Source organism: Camelus ferus, chromosome 28 (assembly GCF_009834535.1).
Source record: "Camelus ferus isolate YT-003-E chromosome 28, BCGSAC_Cfer_1.0, whole genome shotgun sequence".
In the NCBI taxonomy this organism is placed as follows: Eukaryota; Metazoa; Chordata; class Mammalia; order Artiodactyla; family Camelidae; genus Camelus; species Camelus ferus.
The window spans coordinates 5045861-5069330 of record NC_045723.1 but is presented as its reverse complement, the minus strand read 5'-3'; the positions used below and the strand labels follow the sequence as shown (position 1 = coordinate 5069330).

Here is a 23470-nt window from a genome sequence, read left to right as displayed (position 1 = left end):
TTCTCAGTTCATGCTCAGAAGACTGTGCAGCAGTTTGCCAGTGATCAACTCCTCTGAAAGTTAGATCTTTTGAAACTTTCAAACATTCGGGGGAGGGTATAGGTCAAGTGATAGAGAGCATGCTTAGCATGCATGAGGTCCTGGGTTCAATCCCCAGTCCCTCCTCTAAAAATAAAACCCAATTACCTCCCCATTCCCACCGACAAACAAAAAACAAAGAAACTTTCAAACATTCGAATGTGGCTGAGAGAAGGACACAGTGGTTCCGATGGTCTCAGCGAGGAGATTTTAAATGTCTGAATAAAGGTTGTCCAGCTCCATTCTCCTCTTGGGAAACGGAAGCTGGTTTGGGAAGTGCTACCAGTCAAGTTCCATTCCCCCAAGGCCCTGGTATATCGCCATGGGGTGGATGAAGGGAAATTCTCTGCTAATGTCTTAGAAAAAGCTAAAAGCCACAGCTTTCTCTCTAGGGCAGAACTGACCTAGACTTCCCAGCCCTCCTCAGTCCATGTGGCAAGTACTGAGGACACTGGGTTTGCGGGGCTGTGGGCACTCAATGAACTACTCATGATACATTTGTTTATATTATGTAATTAAAATTAGAAGTATAAAACACAAAGCATATTCAGATATTTAATATTAAATGGACATGAAACTCCGAAGTACGTCTTTCAATTTGCTTACTCGTCTTATAGACGCGAACGTATCTTTTTGGGTTTTTGAGCTTGAATTGGTCAGGCAGTTCCTGACCAAGACTTTCACAGTGAACTAGTCACATTCTCAACAGTCATCATCAACAAGAAACTTTATTTGCACAAGTAGGTGATAGAACATTTTTTATTGATTTTTATTGATTTTTAGACAACCATTCAAAAATTTCCAACAGTAGAAATAATCTTTATAGGGTCTAATAGCTTTTTCTTCCCCCTCCTTTCACGGGTTAAATATGATGCTGGCCTTTCTTGTAACAATGCAGATTCTTTCCTAACTCAGAACTTTCGTGTCTGGAGTACCCCACAGAAGAGTAGAGCTGGTTCACCCTGGACTGGGACTGGCAGTGGGGACCAGGACCCAGGCTGTGAGGGCCCAGTGCAGATGTTGATCCTTGCAGGCTGCGGTGGTTTGAGTGAGGCTGTTCACAAGTGAAAAGCAACAGGTCTGAGGATGTCAGTGGCCCTGGGTCCTGCGTGGCTGCCCTGAGGGCTGAGGGCTCAACACTGAAACTGACTGCATCCATCTACTGCTTTACTAGCAGAGTAAGTTAGCCTCCTCTTGCCTCAGTCTGCCCATCTGTGAAGTGGACATAATAACAGTACCCACCTGGTAGGGTTGTTATGTGGATTAAATGAGCGCCGTGCCTGGCCACATAGTAAGTGATATCTATGTGACTGTTAAATAACATGAAAAGGTCGGAGGCTCTGGAACAGACCCCCAAATCATATGCTTAGAGCCACCCAGAATTGGGTGACTTGGTTCTGAATTCTGGCTCCAGCCCTCTCTAGATGTGGGTCGCAGCAGATTACTCATCCTCTCCCTCCTCGGTGTTCTGGCCCAGGTGTGATGATGGCACTGGTACCCACATTAATGATGTGCAGATGAGACGTACAGTTCACATAAAGTGCTTGAGACGTAACAAGTGCTCAACCAGCGATGGCTGTTATGTCCCCGCGGAGCCAGGGCATGAACTCAGGGGTTCTGACTCTAAGCTTGCTCCCGGCCCACTGCCCAAGTCCCCCTCCCACCCTCTCACGAGTCGCGCCTTCCCACAGAAAAGGGCTTCACCTCTTGGACTCCCTTCTGCAATTTATTTGAAATCTTTCCACTCAGATTGTATTTTTCACTTTTAATATTTTTTTGTTGTTGTTCTTCATCTTTGGGCTCTCCAGAGTGGTTTTTCCATATTTTTCAAAAAACAAAGCCAAGAATGGTCAGAGCAGTTTCATCTCGAGGGCCAAGCATCAAGGGAACTCCTTTGCAAAGGCACCGAGGCAGCCAGGGACCATGTCTTTCCAAATCTCAAGTAAGTACAATACATCCTTCCTCATTCATATTTTATTAGGAAGCTGTATCAGAGAATTAATTAGTTATAAAACTTTCACTATGAAATGAATCATGCTTATCAAATACATGATTCATGTAGGGGTATCAGATTTTTCTTAAGACCAGAAGCAAAGCCAAATAGGGCGTTTCATTTTACAAATATTTAACAGTCACGAAAAAGGAAAAGAACCTTAAAAAAAAACAACTTTGTGCAAATGTTAACATCAAGGGACTGCTGTAGGGATGAGGCTGTGAGAGCTTAAATTTTAAGATCTGTGAGATCACTGACATGAGCTAAGTCATCTTTTATTAAAATAGAAAAATCTTTTGTCTCTTTCCACCATATATATATAGATATTTTCTCTTTAAATAAATATATATTATGTATTTTAAACGATGACTTACTTGACAACATTCACGTGGTGCTTTTGGGCCGTAGCATTTACTTGGTAAGGAGGACAAATACCAAAAACATCAAGTGTACGTGGATTCTTCTAAGGCGGAATTTCCTTGGTTTGGGAATGTCTCCCCGCTCCCCTCACATGAGGACTTCTGAGTCTCCTGAGGAGTCGTCAGCAAACAAAAGTTCGTCTGATGATGGGCTCCCCAAGGGCAGCGTGCTGGACTGGGACCAGGAGACCCCATTCCTTACGGGTCTGTCCTCTGGTAACACACTGTTCTTTCCCACTGTCCCCGTCGCTGGGGTGGCAGAAGCCTGATCCTCCCATCCCTCGCTGCCCCCGTTCAGGATGTACCGTCCCTCGTGAGGTCTGTTCTCATGTACTTCCGCCGTGACCACACTGACGGCAGCGCCAGGGATGCAGGAAGCAGTGATGGAGCCAGGATCGAGGCTCTTGTCCAGCTGAGCCAGTGCCGAGCCCTCGGCCGGGCCCTCACCGCTCTCCGGAAACTGGGTGTTGATATAAAGGACATCGGCTTTGTCCTGAACTGCAGGCAAACTTTCCAAGAGCTTTTCGAGCTGCAGCCTCAACACGGAAAAGGTGGGTCGGTCCAAGGGCTCAACTCTCCAGCAAGAGTGCATTATCTCATACCTACAAGCAAAGAAGAGCGAGTTACCTCCTGCCAGGGCCCCCAGCACCCTAAGCGTAATTCGCCTCTTGTTTTCCCCTCATCTTTGATTTGACTACATTTTAATCGGCAGTAATTCTACTTTTTGGAAATGACTGAGGTTTTCCCTGTGATGTAATATTTGTTCCACTTTTATAACTGTTCCGTGGGAATGTGCTCCAGGAACAGAGGACACATGTGGCCATTACATCTAACTTTGCTGAAAATGACTATTTCAGGTCTTTTCTTTTGCTTCACAGGTTGGCAAACTATGGCCCAGGGGTCAGATCGGGTCCACCGACATCACTGTATTTCTTAGCGTTGACTTGAAAATGACCAAGGGGCCACTGAACACAGAAGTCAGCTCATCTCAACTCAGGTTAAATGGCAAACCCAGATGAGAAGGTCAGAAGTATCTGCCTCGTTTTTAAAAGAAAAGGCCTCACGTCTGGAATCACAGAGGCCTCTTCCGAGGATGCTGGTGTTCATCAGCCTCCAGACCCAAGAGGGGACCTGGGGAGCAGGCCTGGTTCACCAGAGCCCCTGCCAGCCCGAGGCATGAGGAGCCAGCCTGGGTATGGGGACCACGGAGCTGCTAGCTCCGCTCGCTCGGCTTCCCCAGCTGCCGGCGTCTGCTGATGCTGCGACTCTCACCGACAAAGTCTCTCAGAAAACCGACTCAGCATTCCCTGGTCTGGGCTCCCTGCAAAATACCTAAACCACAATGTGACCCAGCTTAGCCCTTGCTAAGACCCCAGATAATCACTGCAACTTCTCCCGGAGCCCAGCAGGAGCCAAGAAACAGCAACAATGCTCTTCATTCAATATTGTTGGATGGAAATCACTTCCTCATTTCCAGAAGCAAACATTGCATTACTGTGGCCCTTTCAACAGCTACCGTGAAACTCCGGCTCTAATTTAATTAGGATTTCACGATGTTTTTAAAGGGCTTACTTTGTTTTGTTTCTGTTCTTCATGTTACACATTTAAAACCACAATAACCACCACCACCACCTACCTACCCCCAAGCAGAGTGAGGCCCTGATCAAGAAAGTTTCCTTCTGTTTGGCTTGGATGGGATCTGGCAGGCCCACGTGCAAACTGACCAGGCCCTCTCATCAGGGTTAGGAAGCAGGGCCCAAGTGTGAGTTCTGAGAGTGCGTGTATGTGTGTGTGTGTGTGTAGTGGGTGGGGGTGGGGGCTGCAAAGGCCCACTCTCGTGTCCCACTGTCCTGAAATATTCCCGCTAAATGTGATGAGAATGCCCCTCTCCAAGCCCAGGACGCCTGTTATGTTGGGAAGAGACTCACCATTAGGAAGGATCAGATCACCTGAGTTAGAGGCAATGTCGCAAGAAATTATTCTTAGAGGGGAGGGTATAGCTCAGGGGTAGAGTGCATGCTCAGCATGCACGAGGTCCTGGGTTCAATCCCCACTACCTCCGTGAAAATAAATAAATTAAATAAAAACTTAATAACCCCCTTCCCCCCAAAAAAAGACTGGCTTAAAAATAAATAAATGAATTAATTAAATTTAAAAAGAAATTTTAAAAAATTAGTTTTAAAAAGTCAGCAAGGTGTTGGGAGGGGGTATCAGTCTGCAATGGTGCTGTTAGTAACTGGCACCATTATGTGACATTACTGTGTGTGCCCCCTGCCCGCTGAGGGCTCCACACACTTCTTCGTTAACCCTCCCAATACCTCTCTGAAGAACACGTGACTGTACTTTTTTGGTGGCTGATCACGAGGCACGGAGACGCCAAGTCAGTTGTGATAGCCACACACATGGCTGGTGAGAAGGCAGAACCTGGCCTGTGTGAATCCAGGTCCTGGGCCTCTCCCCATACTGCTCGCCCTGAAGGGAGGGGGGCCCATCGGGACGGGAAGTGCACTGTGGTCCCGAGTCACTGGCTTGGATTTCTAAATTTCCTCGGTCAAGCTATTCCCGTGATTGGGTTTATTTAAAACACTGAATAAAAGAAGAAGCATGGGGTGCGGGCTAGAGCTCAGTGGTAGAGCTCATGCTTAGCATGCACAAGGTCCTGGGTTCAATCCCCAGTGCCTCCATTGGAAGCACAAGAAAAGAAGCATGACTGCAGCAAAAGACAACAGGGAATCACACAAGTACCTCACACATTATAAAGTCAGTCTATTTATCTAAAGATCGACAGTCCTCCCTCGGTCTCCATGGCAGGTTGGTTCCAGATGCCCCCAGCAGATACCAACACTTGAAGATGATCAAGCCCCTTACTGTTGGCTCTCCATACCCACGGATTCTGCATCCACCGATCCGGAGGCCTGACTGTACGTCCTAGAGGTGCTTACAGAACTTCGGAACGTGTGCGGGCTCTCTGGAGATGTGCACACGCCACCTCCCGCACCAGGACAGGCTTCTGACTCAGGATATCTGCATGTGCCACCTGCTGCCCCCACCTGCTTGGCTGTGCACCCCCACCCACCGGGGCTGTGTATCCCCAGGGTGCCCCGTGATGCAGAGCAGCTGACTCACAGCTCATCCAGGCAGTCCTCGGGCTGCTTCAGCCTGTGGCCATGGAACAGATAGTCATAGATTTCGTGATTCTGGACTCCGGGATAGGGAGTCATTCCTCGTGTGGCTATTTCCCACATGGTCACGCCAAATGCCCACTGAGGACAAAGCGACAACGTTAGGATGCAAGTCTTTTCAGAAGGGCTGAATGGACTTCTTCATTGGGAAAGGTCATCGCCTCAGAGCCCTGACGATCGGGCACAAAGCGGACAATTATGTCTGAGACACTCTGCTCTCCTGACACGGCAATTACGTGGGGTCGGAACGTCACAGTTCCCTGTTTTCACTAAAGCTGTTTGGGAAATTTGACAAAGGCCGATCAAGCCTTCTGTCACATCAGTGCTGCTTAATCCGCTCTTCCCACTGTTGTCGGTTCTTTTCCCAATCTGTGGTCAAGGGCATCGTTACACAGCACTGTCTGATGTAGCATCTTGGTTCCCAAGAGCCTTTGAGTGAGTTCATTTAATTTAATGTGAATACTGACGCATCTTAGTTACTGGGCGATAAGTCACTATACTGTAGAAAAGAAAAGTGGGAATAAATTAAGGGTCTGTGCAAATCCTCTGAATGTCCGGATAGTTCACCAGAATCTAGTGTGAACTGAAGGGATAAATAAAAAATAGATGTGAATATGCCCCAATTCTCAGTTTATCAAAGAAGAAGATATCTGCAGCACCAACTTAAGTCACTGCTTTCAGTGTCCCTTCATCTTAGCAGTGTGGGGCCCTGAATCAAAACTCTACGTACCACGTCACTTTTACTTGTGTAAACCCGATCCGCGAGACTCTCTATGGCGATCCATTTCACGGGCATCTTAGCGATGCGGCCTTGGCGATAGTAATCGCCACTGTAAATCTTCTTAGAGAGGCCAAAGTCCGCGACGCAGACAGTCATGTCATCTCGCAACCTACAGAGAGAGAGCGAGCGAGCAAGTTCACATGCTTAGTGATCCTCAGAGGCAAAGCCTTAAGTCACAGGTCTGCATCGCATGCAGCTGCAGTCACGATAAGGAACCCAAAGATACAGACTCCATCAGCCCATGAGGGTCTTTCTTGGAACCAAGAGTACAGCAAGTGAGGGGGAACCAAGAGTGATAACCTTGCACCTGTCTGGTCTGTGTGGGGATCTGGATGGCAAGGGTGCCTGTGCGCAGAGGACGGAGCCGAGCTGCTGCAGGGGAGGAGGAGCCCCTCAAAGCCAGGGCCCCCGGGGGGCTCATCCAGAGCCCCAGCAGCCTTCCTGCCTGGTGTCTGGAGACCAAGTAAGCCTCCTGACAGTTGGCGGAGGTGGGGAAGCATGTGCTGTAAGAGGGGGGACACTGGACTTCCTGCTAAGATGGCCAGGGGGTACCTGAGGAATGAACTGGAAAATTAAAGGAATACAATTGCGTTCATAGTCAAGCTGTTAAAACAGAACCTAGACTAGAAGGAGAAGAGGAGGAGGGATGACTGGTCTGGAGGCAGGGTGACCACCTTGTCCCTGTTTGTCTGACTACTGACTTTTAAAACTAAAAGTCCATGTCCTGGGAAACCTCTCAGTTCCAGGCAGACTGGATAGGTGGGCACCCTACCTGGCGGAAGAAACATGAAGAAAATATTAAGGGAGAGAAAAGGTTTTCATGATTCTTCCTCCATGGTAGACAAATCATTCAAATAAAAAACAAAAAACAAGACGCTTCTGGGTTTTCAAAAATGAGGCGAAAGTGACAGAGGGCCAGGGGGCGGGGCTGGTTAGGAGCAGTGAGGGGACAGGCCCCATGGCTCGTCTCCAGCCAAGAGAAACAAGCGACAGCAATACGTATATAAGGAGCTCCCTCTTCTTACAGTAGTGAATGTAAAATCAAGCAGTAGTTGTTGTTTTTGAAGATTTACAGCTGACCATGGCACTGTTGAAACAGACGGAAGAGATGGGGAGAGCTTAAGTTCAAAGCCCTTATATGAGCCCATGTCTCTGCTGCAAAAGGACAGTTTCGGTGTCATCAGTACAAAACTTCTTCACAAGGTAGCATTGTGAAAACATAGGGTCAAAACCTTTATGATTTTCATTACTGCCTTCATGATGAACTGACTTATATGTAACTCTGGGTCCGCATTAGCTGATGGCAACGGGGAATGATCACAGAGATTACACCTAGCTGGCTGAAAAGAAACAAGTAGTCACAGGGGAAAGTTCTGGAGGCCAAACCGACTCTTGGAGGCAGAGGTAGTGAAAACCCCTGAGCAAAAACCCAGTCATATGTCAGAGCCGTAGAAATCCCACCTCCAGAGTCAGCCACACAAACTGTCCCCTCCCAAACCTAGCCCGTCTCCATACTGTAACTGCAATGCGCCACCCCCAGTTCTCTCCCTGGCAGCCCCTCCCCAGACACTGCCACCAAATATCTAACGCCACGAGGTCCAACCACCTCCAGGAAGGGCCAGGCCTCTTACATGCAGTTTCGAGCAGCCAAATCTCGATGAAGAAAATTCCTGTTGCTCAGATACTCCATTCCCTGAGCGATGTCCACCATGAACTTCAAGAGTGTCTGCAGAGGAATGTACTAGAGGGTGGAAGAAACAAAAAAGAAAGATTATTTTTTCGAAAGAAAACCAGGCAAGTTGACTTCCCTTCGAGGGGCAAAGTGATGTTTTTATTTCTCAGAGGTGTGGCCATCAAACAAGGAAACAAAACAGATCTTTCATTTCCGTATCACGAATGTCACAAACAAGGTTTTAAAAAGGAATGAAAAACAAACAAAAACAACAACAAATCCAAAAACTTCTTGGCAAATATCACATTTTATCCTCCCCGTTTCTTAAAAGTATTGACAGTGAGTAACATTCTTTTCACAAGTCATTAGGTCAAAGGGGGAGGGTATAGCTCAGTGGCAGAGCGCATGCTTAGCATGCATGAGGTCCTGGGTTCAAGCTGCAGTACCTCCACTAGAAAAATAAGTAAATAGACCTAATTACCTACCCCCCCACCCCCAAATAAAACAAGTTATGAGGTCAAATGTGATTCTTGCATCCTTCTTAGTGGCAGCAGGACAGAGTGCCCATATATGCAAAGAGGGAAAAAAAGGGGTGGTCTGGCCTCAGTGGGGGAGGGATGTATGTGAGGGTCTAATGTTTTGATGGCAAAAAGCCCACTGAGAAGGAGCTGTTTCCAATTATGCCCCCACATCTGCTATCACTTTACTTGGAAGTTTTTTGAAAGATACTTTTCTTGTTCTGGACAGAAAGTAGGGCAGTCTTTATCTCTCATCACAGCACCCAAATAGCACCAGGAAGTAATTGGGAATTTTCATTTTTGTTTTTCTAGGGCCTTCCCATAAGTTTGAACAGTCTAGTGTTTTTTTCTATGTTGTAAAAAATCAAACCAGATGGTGGGTTAGAAAACCTGTTGTGTTGGGATTGATTACGGGGATGATGACTGATGAAGACTTCTGTGCAGTAACACAGTGTTTCAGTGCAGTCAGAGCCTGAAAGAAAAGGGCTTCCAAGTTCCTGGAAATCGTAAATGGGTCTACCCATGATACAGTCTCCCCAAGGCACTGGATTTGTCATGGCTTATTCTCTTTGGCATATGAGTCTTCCAAAGTGGTATCGGGAAGACCCAGAATTTTTAATAATTTATATTTCCCAACTAAGACATGTGTCAATCACAGACTGTATACATAATAAAATGCTTTAATTATCCTTTACCCTTACATAATGGAGTGGTTTAAAAAAATGTAAGCAAATCAGGCATGAAATTCTGTCTTGTATATTTTGGGCATTTGATTTTCTGGATGCTAATTTCCAGAAAAAGATTCGGGTGCTGAGAAGTATCAAATCTGCTGACATTCATGAAGGTATAATGAATATCAGGTATTACTCATTTGTGTTCTTTTCAGGCACAGTTATATTATTCTTATGACTGTGACCAAAAATCATTTAAAAGATAAACTGTGTGAGAGAAGGAATAAATGAGTTAAGAAGGTAGCAGGATACTTGACTGACATACAAACAAAACAAAATCAATTGTATGGAATACTACTCAGCCATAAAAAAGAATGAAATAATGCCATTTGCAGCAACATGGATTGACCTAGAGATTGTCATTTTAAGTGAAATAAGCCAGAAATAGAAAGAAAAATACCATATGATATCACTCATATGTGGAATCTTAAAAAAAAAAGGACACCATGAACTCATTTACAAAACAGAAACAGACTCACAGACATAGTAAACAAGCTTATGGTTACCGAGGGAAAGAGGGTAGGAAGGGATAAATTTGGGAGTTTGAGACGTGCAAATGTTAGGCACTATATATATAAAAATAGATTAAAGAAACAAACAAGTTTCTTCTGTATAGCACAGGGAAATATATCAATATCTTACAATAACCATTAATGAAAAAGAATATAAAAACAATATATGTATGTATATGCCTGACTGGGACGTCGTGCTGTATACCAGAAATTGATACATTGCAACTGACTATATTTCAGTTAAAAAAAAAAAAAAGAAAAAAAAAGAATGTAAATCAGAAAAAAAAAATCAATTGTACTTCTACACACTAGCAATGAACAGCCTGAAAGTGAAATTAAGAAAACAACTTCATCTACAAAACAATCAGAAACAAAGTTCTTAGGAATACATTTAACAAAAGAAGTGCAAAATGTATACTCTGATAACTGCCGAACAAAAGAATTAAATTCATTCTCTAAATAAATGCAAAGGTGGCCTGTGTTCACAGATCGGAAGAACAGGGGTGCGATTCACACGGAGGACAGAATGGCGCCCAGGCCCTGCTGGGGAAGCCCAGTTATGTAACCGAGACCTGGTCTTGGGCCCCCCTAGCAGGAACAGAAGGTATTTATTCCCAAGGAGTTGACTGATAAGGCAGTAGAGATCTGCATAAAAGCTTGATTTTCCAGTTTGTGTATGACACGTTTTGCGACTTTCAGCTCGGCCATTAGAAACATACTTGTGTTTTTGCAAATAGAAACTATTCATTAGTCAGTAAAATGCCGTCCTTGTTTCCTTACTTGTTATTTTGTTCAAGGGAACATGAGATGATAACAGTACATTTGGCAGACATAGACAAACTGATTCTAAAATTTATATGGAAGGGCAACAAAACCAGAACAGCAAAGATAATTCTGAAAAAGTCGGATAAATTTGGAGGAATCACACCACTCGATTTTAAGACTTACAATAAAACTAGTGTGGAAGGGGTGAAGGATGGGGCATGGCTTAATGGAACAGAACAGAGAACTCAGAAATGGACCCACACACGTACAGACAACTGATTTTTGACAAAGGTGCGAAAGCAATGAATGGATTAAGGACAGTCGTTTTGCAAATGATGCTGGTCATCTACATGCAAAAAAAGCAACAAACTAAATTTCACACCTTATACAAAAATTAATGCAAAATGGGTCACAGATTTACATGTAACATGTAATGCTGCAAAATTTTTCGAAGAAAATATAGGAGAAAAGTCTTTTAAAAAGGGGGTTAGGCAAAGAGTTCTTAGACATGATGGCAAAAGTGTCATCCATAAAAGACAAAACCTGATGAACTGCACTTCATCAAAATGCAAAATTTTGGCTCTTGTTAAGAGAACACAAAGACAAGCTACAAACTGGGAGAAAAATCTTTGCAAGTCACGTATTCAGCAAAGGCATTGTATCTAGAATATAAACAGAACTCTCCAAGCTCAACAACTGGGGTAGGCCCTTCACCTCTTTGGAGGAGCCTCAGCGACATAACAGCTCTGTGATGTGGCTGCAGTTTCCTGTCTCTGGTTAGTACTTGCGCTGGTGGAAGACTTAAAAGAAGCCACGAAGAACACACGTGTGAGCCCAGGAGCGCAGGGGGCGCGAGACAAAGAAAGGGGCTCTCTCTCCTGCTTAGGCCCCTTACACCTTCCCTGGAAAGAACAGAACACGTGCAAGAAAAAGAAAAGCGAACACAGCCTGGCCTGCCCATAGCACACAGGCATAAGCCGCCCACAGGGACAGCAAGACACAGAAAAGAAGGTTCCAGAAAATGTTCACCTTAAATTGGGTCTCAGGTTTCATGTTTTTTCCAACTGTCCGGCCAAATTTTAAATGAATGGCTGTTTTAACTGGTTCACCTGAATTTTGGATGAGGACCCTTCCCATGCAGGCCCCTCATCACCATCACGACTCTTTCCACCACCTGTGGTGGCGGGGGTGGGGCTGGGCCCATTCCCCTTCGGCTTCTCTGTGCTGGGGGCGGGGTTTGCCCTGCGGGGTCACCGCTCCGCTCAGGGGCACTGCGGAAGGAAGGCAGGCTGGCCCACCAATTCCCAACACGCTTTCTGATTCTGAGGATGGAAGGGGCTCAGGATGAAGAGAAAGATGGTTGGAGCCCACTCCCCATCAAGGTCTCTGAGAAATAACTCAATGCAGCTTCCTCCTGGGAACCGAGACGGATCCGGCATCCAGTGATTTCACAGGGAACAAGGTCAGAGAGGAGACTTTGCAGGAAAGGGGCCACTCTGACAGCACCCGGGGCCCACTGGCTCCACTCCCAGCTGGCTCCACCCTCCATAAAATGGGAATAATAAAACCCACGCTGAGGTTGTCCAGGCCCTGTCACGTGAGCCCCAGGAACTGCACAGAGGCAATGCAGCTGGGTGATTAATTACCTTTGGTCCCGTGTCCAGCCGGGAATAGAGTAAGTAGGTGTGCAGATCCCCATATTTCATGAAGGGTAAGATCACCATGGGCTTGGGGATACCTTGAGGGCTCATTTCTATACACACACCTGGAATTAAAACCAGAGAAAGAGTAACAAAGAGCCCTTGTTACCAGTGACCAGAAAAAGCACTGCAGGACCCCTGGCCAAATTAAAACCATGTGCTCTCAACACAGTTAAAAAAAACACTCATAGCTCACACACTGTGTTTTAGAATATGGAACACACACTGAGTCCACCGCATGGTTATTTTTTTTCTTTCAGATTAGTGCCAATCTTTGCATGAAATCTCTCAAAAATTAATCGATACCAAATATAACCATCTAAACCCCCCTGAAGTGTTTATTCTGAGTCTAGGTGAGGGGAAGTGACTGCGGTAGAATTCAAGGGCAAACTAGTTTTGCGTGATGGTTAAATAGTTAATCATACGAAGAAGTCCCCTGCAAACAAATGCTTAAAATGATCAGTAGAATTCTGAGGGCCAAGAGGTGAGACCCATGTCTCTAAATGTTAACAGTTATACACAGGAGGAGCTCAGCACCGTTTGCCATGGATGCTAGGATCAGAGCCTGTCTGTCACCTGAGATCCGGCTTACAAAGCTCATGCACATCGTGCTACAATTACAAAGCACCATTGTTCTCAGAATCTGCTGAAGTTAATAGTTGCAAATGAGTAACAGCAGTTTCTTTGATATAATATTGTCTTCAAACTTAAGTTTTCACATCTCTCTGCAGTGTCACAAGAAAACTGCAAGTTCCCCAAAGAATTTAGCATTTATCAAGTCACAGGACAGCAAGCAAACAAACAAAAACGTTGGCAGAATATTCAATTTACTTTTAGGTCCCTCTTTCCTCTTGGAAAAGGATCACACAGCAACCACTTGATATCTGATCTCTATTTTGTATTTTTTAGCTACTGGTGCCACAAAACCAGATTCTGACTGTTCAGTCGCTGCCTCAATTAAATCAAGTCCCATAAAACTGTCAGTGTAGATCCCAAGAAATCCGTACTTGAAAGTATGTTAACAAATTGTTTCTCAAAGACGGTCTGTGGAATTTGTCTACTTTCGGCCTTACCCCACTGGTATTTAATTAACTTAAATCAAAAAATATTATAGCATGATCAGCTTTCGTGTCTTGCCTTTGAGTAAACTGGGGGCTCTTTTACTCCACAGTCACCTAGAACTCTGTGGACACTGAATGTCCCTCAGCCCACCAGTGCCCAGGAAATGCAGGCCCATTTTTGTGCTCAGCCTCAGAAAACATAACTGTAAGAAGTCCTTTGGGTGAAAAACCCAATGCTATGAATTACTTTGGGATTATACAAAGTGTAAAACTTATCTGCCCCAGAGATTTTTCTTTTGGCACAGAGTGGATCAGCAGATCCCCCCCAGCCCCCCAGTCCCACATTTCTCTGAGGTACCGAGCAGTCGGATGACGTTTGGGTGGTTAAAGTCTTTCATGCACGCAGCCTCGCTGAGAAACTCCTCAATCTCTCGCTGTGAAAAGTTGTCCACTAAAAGAAAAGACAGAAAATGTGAGGCATGAATAATTTACTCGGTGAAGGGGAGAGGGGAGGAAATAGCAATTCTATTCTCTACACGTAAAATGAGGAAAAGGCAAAACTATCATAGACAGTAAAGAGATGAGTGACTGTTAGGTTCTGGTGCAGGGGAGGGATGAAGAGGTGGTGCCTCAGTGTTCAGAGCAGCACTGTCTATAATAGCCAAGTCACGAAAGCAACCCAAATGTCCATCGACAGATGACTGGATAAAGAAAATGTGGTACATATACACAATATATACACAATGAAATACTACTCAGCCATCAAAAAGAGTGAAATAATGCCATTTGCAGCAACATGGGTGAACTTGGAGATTATCACACTAGATGAAGTAAATGAAACAGAGAAAGAAAAAATATAGGATATCACTTATATGTGGAATCTAAAATGGGACACAAATGAACTTATTTACAAAACAGAAACAGACTCACAGATAGAAAACATGGTTACCAAAGGAGAAAGGAAATGGGGGAGGGATAAATTAGGAGTTTTAGATTAGCAGATACAAACTGCTATATATAAAACAGATAAACAAGAAGGTCCTACTGTATAGCACAGGGAACTATACTCAATATCCTGTAATAAACCATAATGGAAAAGAATAAGAAAAAGAATATATATATCACTTTCCTGTACACCAGAAACTAGCACAACATTGTAAATCAGCTATACTTCAATAAGTAAATAAATAAAAATAGGTGGTGTGTGGGATTTTAGGATGATGAAACTTCTGTATGACACTGTTATGGTGGACGTAGGACATTAGTCAAAACCCACAGAATGTACAATACAAGGTGAACCCTAATATAACCTATGGATTTCAGTTAATAACGTATCAGTAAGACTTCATCCAGTATAAAAAATGTACCACACCCAGGCATGATGTTGATAATAGGGGAGACTGTGTGAGGGGAGGGGGCATAGGGAACTCTGTACTTTCTGTCCAATTTTCCTATAAACCTAAAATTGCTCTAAAAATAAAAAAATTAAATATATTAGCCAAAAAAAAACCAAAAAAAACCAAACCCTAAAATCCAATCCAACCTATCTGTTGCAATTATTTTTGCCTTAAAAAAAAAAGAAAGAACACATGCTTCTCTCAGCACATTTCTGGCAAGTCTGGTTGCTCAATCACCCCACGTGAACTAGATACGCTTTCATACTAAGTTTTTGGAAAGAAGCCAACTTAAAGAAACATTTAAAGTTCTGTATTATGCTAAGTGAAATAAGCCAGTCACAAGAGGGCAAATACTGGATGCTTCCACTTTTATGAGGTACTTAGAGGAGTTAAATTCATAAAGAAAGTAGAACGGTGGCTGCCAGGGGCAGGAGGTGGGATGTTGTTTCATGGGTACAGAGATTCAGTTTTGCAAAATGAAAAGAGCTCTGGAGATGGATGGATGGTGCTGATGGTTGCACAACAATGTGGATTCATATGTTTTTTAACTGAAGTGTAGTTGATTGACAATGTTGTGTTCATTTCTGGTGTACAGCAAAGTGACTCAGTTATACACATAGCTATGCACATATTCTTTTTCATATTCCTTTCCATTATGGTTTATTACAAGATATTGAATACAGTTCTCTGTGCTATATAGTAGGACCTTGTTTATCTATTTTATATATAGTAGGTTATATCTGCTAATCCCAAACCCCTGTATTACCCCTCCTGGCTGCCCCGGTTTGACCCCTTGGTAACCGTAAGTTTCTTTTCTATGTCTCTGAGTCAGTTTCCGTTCTGTAAATAAGTTCATCTGGCACAACAACGTGAAGGTACTGAACGCCACTGAGCCATACACTTAAAAGATGGTTAGGATGGGGTATTTTATGTCATGTGTATTTCACCACAGTTAAAATCAAACCTGAAGCTAGGCGTGCCTTAGAAAATCTCCTTTAAAAGGATGGAAGTATTGACTGAAATCACATGTGAGAGCATCGAGCGCAATGTCTATACATCCTATGGGCTTAATACGTACTAATTTTCCAATAAAAGCAAATTTAAGAAAAGAAATTCTGTAGACCTGCAAAGTGTCTGCCAGCTTTGCCCTCACTATTGCTTCTGCCCCAAAGGACCAGGTGGGTGGGCAAACCCCTCTCTCAGGGACCAACCCCCTTCCAGGCAAATGTAGATAAGCCTGGGATTCGGAGGCCAGAGACTGGCTTTCAGTCTCTGATAATTAGCTCAGATGCAATTCATATGCAAGTTATTCTAATCAAATTAAAGAACAGCAGAGTGGAGGCCAGAGAGGAAACAGGTTCCAGGCCCAGCTCCTTTCTCTAGGGCCCCTGAACCTACGCGGTGAGTGGGATGTGGGAAGGAGCCTACCTGTGGGCACACTGTGAGGTTAATAAAACCAGGCGAGAGGGAGGAACGGAGCTGAGTGTGGCTCAGCACCTGGATTCAGCTCCCTGTTGGGTTCAGCCCCAGTGAGTATTCCAACTTCGGGTTTTCTCAGTCTCTGGGGGAGAATACTTGATAAACCTACTTCCTAGTCTTATGGATTTCCCGTTCCTGCTGTACTGGTGAAAGGTGGGCATGGCTGCAGTGTCCTTTGGCACACAGTAAGAACTACATACATATTGGCCTGTGATTACATACATAGAACGCCTCTAAAAAGCAAAAAGCACCAGCCCACCTGACTGACTGGTTATTATGATTCCTTTTTATATTTAAATGAAAACTTCAGCTATAAAATGCAGGTATGAGGAGCTCATTCCAGTATCTTTCCCTCTGTGACCTGACAGTTCTTCATGGCCTTTTAAACCCATCGGTGACTGAGATTACGACACATGAACTCCATCATCCATCACTGGCCTGACTGGAGCACGAGGTGCTGAAGCAGCTGCCCACCCCTGGAAGAATGGGTTCAACCAGGGATAACTCACACTTCATAGTTTTCACCGCCACCTTCTGCGAGGTCCCGTCTTGCTGATTAAGATCTCCTTCCACGACAGACCCAAACTCTCCTGTGAAGTAAAACAACATCAATGTTGACCTTGTGCAAAATCTCTCCTGCCCACAGAAACGAGATGGCGCCAGAGATGCTGTTTGCACATGGCCCCGGAGGGGCCCAGGCCACCCACACTCGTACACCCAGGGCACAGGCTGTGCGTCAGCCTCCTGCTCATCTGTCACGAGCTTGGTTGGCTTGGACTTAGCTCAGCTCATCACTTTATTAAGCATCATAACTGATCGAAGAAACTTACAAGACAACATGGAAATTGTTACTGACTTTCACCAAGTACAGACTCTTAATAGTGTCATCATTCACCCTAAGATCATTTTGACAAATCAAATACATATTTTTTCACCTCTGCTCCTATTTAACTAGGAAGGTGCCAAGGATAGTAAACTGAAGAACTACAGGAATAAATTTAAAATATGTAGAGGAAAGGGGATAGCTCAAGCATTAGAGCGCATGCTTAGCATGTACGAGGTCCTGGGTTCAATCCCCAGGACCTCCCCTAAAAATAAATAACTAAATAAACCTAATTACCTCCCTCACACTACTAAAAAATAAAAAATAAATAAAACTGGAAAAAATAAAATAAAGTATATAGGAAGCTGATCAATGATTGCATGCTTTTTAATGAAGGAAAGGAATTAACATTTTTCAAGAGTTTTCAGGCTGTTTGTTGGGCTCTGTAGAAGCCCTTTTCATACGCCAAATCTGAGTTTCCAAAACCACTATTTCCTTTTTCGTTTTAAAAGGTATAAAATAGAACTATTCGCATTATTACTTAAAGTCACAGAACGGCATTTTATTTAATAAATATATATATATATATTTAATAATTACAGTAAACTGTGTACCTTTGTACTCACATTTTAAAAGAATTAAACTGCTTACCTTCGCCCAGAATTTTTCCAAGAATTAAAAGGTTCCTGTCAATCACGACATCTTCTAGCTTATTTTGCAGCTCCTCGCTGACTCCCAAGCTGTGTACTGTAACAGGAGTGACAGAATATATATGAGCTGTCAGTGCGCTTCCTTTCGTGTGGGTCTAATTAAAGTTATACATAAAGACCTATAAAATCGTTCAAGCATTTTTCTCACTTTACACCCATAGCTCTCCCGGCAAAATAAATGCCAGTGGTAAAATACCACACTGAATGCTACTATGACTCAAGTAAGTAAAATGAATCCTTCGGGGCAAGATTAATTCTGAAGGATTAAAGAAATCAGAACCCTATTTCTCCTTCCATTAGGCGGCGGTGGCAGCAGGTGGCAATCAGATTCATGCCAGGGAGGTTTGCCCTTGACTCAAAGGAGTGAGGAAGGTTAAGTCGATATTCTTCCCTGTGGAGTGTTCACTATTATCCCTCTAACTAACAGCAAACAAAAAAGCCATCAGGACACCTCCCCTGCCCTCCTCTGCTCTCCCCAGTGCCAGGGAAGGTGGCACAGAATCCACAGGAAACATTCAGAGAACAAGCTACAGTTTATTTTATGTATGGTATGTGGACCGTCATTACAATGGCATAGAAAGTGTTCAGTTGAGTACTTGGTGGTGGGGTGGAGGGGAGGTATTGAAAGTTAAGATTTTTCTCTAAGAAGGTGTAGATATAACACACTGACAATCGGTGTTATCAGTAAGAGGTATTAACCCGGAGAGGGAGATGAATTCAATAATCATATGACTAATGATTCAGTTTGTGCCGTGGTTAGGGAATGAATGAAACTTGGAAAGGAAAAAAAATGTGGATAATTAGAGAGAATACATTAGCTCTTTGTGAAAAAGCTTTACCCAAATGGTCCTCCAGTTAAGTATAGAAAACAGTCTAAATGAAGGATGCAAGAATAGACTAAATGCAAGAATAGACATCTAAAAATCAAAAACTTCCAGATTGGGGAAGTAAAGAAATTAAGAACACACCACATCTAGTGAGTTTTTGTTTCACAGCAACCTGTCTTCCATCACCTTCATTTTTATTTGTTGTTGTTTGTTGCTGGTTTTTGGCAAACACCCAGAACCCCAAATTTGATAATATTCACACACTTTCTACACTCTTTCTGAAATTCTTCAAGAACGTAACTGTCTGTTTATTCTCATTCTTCAAACTAAAAGAGTTCCTGCTCTCTGATTCAGCAAAAACTCAAACCATAATTGTCACAAAGTATGTTAGCAAATTGTTCTCTAAATTGGTTGCCAGGAAACAAGAGGAAATAAGCTCTAAGATGATGACAGCTGTTTTGCTGTTTCCTTTAAATCCCTGACCTCTACCCGCATCTCCTCTCACCCCGAGAGTTCCTTCTTCCCTCTGCTCGTGGTATTAGGAGTCCTTAACCCCGGTCACTTCATCACAGGTCCAGCTCCATATTTCCAGTAAACTGGCCGGCTGGGAAGCCATGGCCATGTCTGACCCTCTCCTTGTTGGTTTCTGAAGACATTTTGCACATTAAAAATATCCTTCAACTCCTTTGGCTTTTGTCAGAAACTCATCAATTAATCTGTGGTTCCTTCTGCTCTCTCAACTATTTTAAGTTTTGCCAAGAAAGAGAAATGAAAGCCAACTTACAGGTGAGTTCAATGGCTCGCCGACCGAAGGACTTCTTTGCTATATAGCTGACGACTAATTCCGAATCCTCCTCTGTGAAGGCGCTCCTGGGGGCAATGAGAACAGATGTCTAGCACAAGAAGAACAGGGCTACGGAGGCTGGTGCTGATTCCACAAGACGCTACTAAGCTGCTGGCTGCTAAAAGGGCTCTTCCAGGACAGAAACACTTCCCTCTGGGACAAACAGGTTTCTTGCCTTAGATCCACTGTAGGCTTACCTGTCAATATCGCAACTCTGCCTATGAACTTTCGAGAGCATAGAGCAACTGATAGGCTCCCAACGGCCAAAAGCTGTAACACTCTGAGCAACACGTTAACGTTGTACTGGATTATAATCCATTCATTATAAAATGAATATTCATGAGTCCAGACTGATGTATGTGTATGTGCGTGTGTGTATATATAAAAGTGCACAGAAACACATATGACTGAATAAATAAATAAATGGAAAAGAGACAAATCTCCTGTGCAGAAGAATTCCATACTCTGTCCTTAAGAGGTAGGGGGAGCGTAACTCCTTACCCTGTAAGTGTGAGCTTCACAGACTGACTTGCTTCCCCAGAGTCCATCATGGAAAAGGAGAAAAAAGTACTATGCAGAGAAACCTGGCAAACAGCACCACAGCTTGGTGACCAAGATCAACGTCAACAGGGATAAATCACACCAAGAGTATGTACCGTTGATGCAGTGGGAGGAAGATGATACTTGACCTCTGTGGTCTTCCTCTCAATAACCCACAACCCCGGAGTAATCATGAGCAGAATGGCACACACCTTCCAAGAGAGGGCATCCCACAAAATATCTGACCTATCAAGTTCATCAAAACAAAGTCTGGGAAACTGCCATGGCCAAGAAGAGCCTAAGGAGACAGGACAACAAAATGTAATGTGGGGGTCCCAGATAGGACCCCAGAACAGAAATGGAGTATTAGGTAAAAACAAAGGAAATCTGAATAAAGTATAGACTTTAGTTAATGATACTATATTGATATTGTTTGACTGACTGTAGCAAATATATCATATGAATGTAAAATGTTAATAACAGGAGACCCTGGCATATGGAAAGTCTCTTCTCAATTTTTCTGAAAATTTAAAACTTTTCTAAAAACATAAGTCTATTTAAAAAAATCCATTTAGTCACTGTTTTAGACTAATTGGTGGGGGAGTATTATGAATTAGTATAAATTATAGACTTTACCTCACTTTATCTTGGGTATATAGATTATTTTAAAAGAGAGAACACATTTAAAAAAATAATATATATGTATGCAAAAGCAAAGAATTTGGAAGGATTTATGCCAAAATAGCAATCAGACCATGTATAAACCCTAGAGTTACAGATGGATTTCATTTTCTACTTTTGTCTCTTCTATATAAATTTAAAAAACTGTAAGAATGTTATTTGTATAAGTAGAAAATAAAGCTCTTCTCATTTAAAAAGTGAACAAATGAAAGGTGCTTATATAAAATGAACAAATGAATAGGGTTTTGTGGTGAAGACCCATGGGAACTGACTTCAGGATAAAAATAATCTGTGATCAAACTTTCACTTGTTTTAAGCTTCTGCTGAGCTTAATGGTTCCCAGAGATAATTTCATTCCTAAATATCTGAAATTGTACTGTAATCTTGTTAATAGGTTTGCTGTACCTGGCAGACCCACTTTTTGGTAAATTCTAAAATGTTCAACCTCAAACTTTCCCCAACTTTTATAGCTAGGGTTGAATCTGAGGTCTATTTTGGTGATAAGCCTTTGGGTTCTATGGAACCATGAGTTAGTGGAGGCCCAACTGATAGGAATGGGACATTTCACATGGGACATTTTCTTTTGCATTTCTTAACTGTAAGACTGTAAGCTACCTGTGGGCAACCCCGTGTCTGTCTTGTCCATCTCTCCATCCAATGCCTAGGTTAGGGTCTGTTTTTTGAACATTCTTTCCTTTCTCCACAGATTTGAAATAAAGATCTTCATTGTACATTCCCACCAACATATGGGCACCCTGTGATGTCCACAGACTGCATTCTTTCTGCTTGCAACAATACATTACTGTTCCAATCACTAAATATGTTTTTATGCCTAATAGGACTAGCCTTCTCCACCCAAACTTTGTGTATTTCAAAACTGTCTCAGCTCTTTCTGCTGATTTACCCTTCAAGATAAATATTCAGCTTTTATCAACAACCTGCAGCAATTGAGATAATGATTATACTGAATTGATGGTTAACTTGGGGAAATGTGATCTCTTGACAAAACGAGCCTTCCCATCCATGAACATGGTACACATCTCTCCATTTATTTAAGTTTTCTTCTGCAGTGTTGGTAAAGTTTAATAACTTTTTCCATGAAGTTCTTGCACATGTATTTTATTCTTAGGAATGTTATGATTTTCATGCTATTGTGGATGGGATCTCATTCCAGAACTTTGACGTTAATGTATTTTAAAATCAAAATCAAAATATTTCCACAACATTGAATGTCCTAAAAGATATTAATTTCCTCCTAAAGGAAAGCAAGAAAGGAGGGTGCCAAGAGGAGACTTTGGAAGACGCACAAGGGTACTGAATTTCTGAAGACTGGGAAGGATAGCATTGTTACACGCTGTTCCTAAACTCTTTGCAAGTCTCAAAAGACAAAGGAGCTTCCTTTTGTACTGCACCCACCCCTCCAGGATTATCTCAGCTGCACAACCTAGAGCCCTTACCTGGGCCCCTGGGAGCTCAGGACCAATCAAGCTTTGGCCATCATTTTCTTGGTTCTGTCTTTACTGAGCCTATGTTCAACGTGGTCTCAAGAAAGTATATCTATGAATCATTCTATATCAATTATTGTTTCAATGATAACCATGAATTCCTAGTTGATGACACAAACTGCCTTCTGCCACTAATTCTTAAGGATATCAGCATCATAGATTTAGCACCTCTTAATTATGGACTGGGCCCAAAAGATTCAATTTAGCATCATAGCAATTAGAACTGGTAATGACCTAGGAGGCCACTTAGAGATAGATCATACAAAGGAAGCCTGGAAAAGTCAAAATAATTGTTGAAGTGACAGAGTTAATGCTGGAATCCAGATATCCTATCTTCCAGTCCAGTGCTTTCCCCTCTGTATGCCAGGCTTCCTGCTACCACAGGGCCTTTGCATGTTCTGCTCTTTCTGGCTGGAATGCTCTTCCCCTTTCTCTAACCTAATTAATACCTGCTCTTTCTTCAGATTTTAGCTCAGGTGCCAGCTCTGCAGGGAAGCTGTTCCTGACTTTCTTAATGCAGTCAAACTCTCCTGTTATACATTCTTACAGGTCCTTTTATATAGAACTTACCACAGTTGTCATTTTATATTGACTTGTGTGATTACTGCCTGATTCCACATTAACTCTGAGCCCCACAAAAGTGGGAGTAGTGCCTGCTTTTGTTCACCATTGTATCCAGGTTACCACAGTGGAAGCCTTTAATACATATTAATGAGCTATTCTGGCAACTTCTGCAGAGGCTTTCAAAAACTGTTTCATAAAGAGACCACATGCTATACCTAGACCCTGGGATATATTTTAGTCACTTCTGTGGTCAAGATTTAGATCAGATTTTGTCTACTTCTCTACTTTCATTTGTTTGTTTATTTTATTGAGGTATAGTTGATTTACAATATTAGTTTTAGGTGTACAACACAATGATTCAAAAATTTTATAGATTGTACTCCATTTATAGTTATAAAATATTAGCTAGATTTTCCTGTGCTGTACAATATATTCTTATAGCTTATTTATTTTACACATATAGTTTGTACCTCTTAATCCCTTGTCCACGTCTTCAAAATAGTCATTCTTAGAATTCAAATGCTAAGATATAAATCACAAGGATGGAGTTGTAAGTGATGTGGGTACTTGACCCCCAAGACTGGAATGGACACAAACCCAGGGCAGGCTAGTCCCCACTCTGCCGCTCCCTCCCCATGCCTGCGGAAAGTTCTGGAGTGAGTGGAACGTTCTAATAGCATCTTAGGTG

The 23470-nt window shown here is 42.9% G+C and overlaps 1 protein-coding gene across 2 annotated transcripts in view; it reads right to left on the bottom strand.

The window, feature by feature from the left end:
* Positions 1 to 787: 787 nt before the first annotated feature.
* The window catches only part of MERTK (MER proto-oncogene, tyrosine kinase), an 89599-nt gene continuing 66916 nt past the window's right edge, over positions 788 to 23470 (bottom strand). For both annotated transcript variants that reach the window (XM_032469805.1, XM_032469804.1), the window contains exons 11-19: positions 19433 to 19518; positions 17763 to 17858; positions 16798 to 16878; positions 13771 to 13863; positions 12298 to 12416; positions 8085 to 8194; positions 6403 to 6562; positions 5617 to 5753; positions 788 to 3092 (exon numbers count right to left, since the gene is read on the bottom strand). In XM_032469805.1, coding sequence (XP_032325696.1) covers positions 2579 to 3092; positions 5617 to 5753; positions 6403 to 6562; positions 8085 to 8194; positions 12298 to 12416; positions 13771 to 13863; positions 16798 to 16878; positions 17763 to 17858; positions 19433 to 19518 — 1396 coding nt within the window. In that variant the 3' untranslated portion in view covers positions 788 to 2578. The remainder of the gene's footprint in view (positions 3093 to 5616; positions 5754 to 6402; positions 6563 to 8084; positions 8195 to 12297; positions 12417 to 13770; positions 13864 to 16797; positions 16879 to 17762; positions 17859 to 19432; positions 19519 to 23470) is intronic.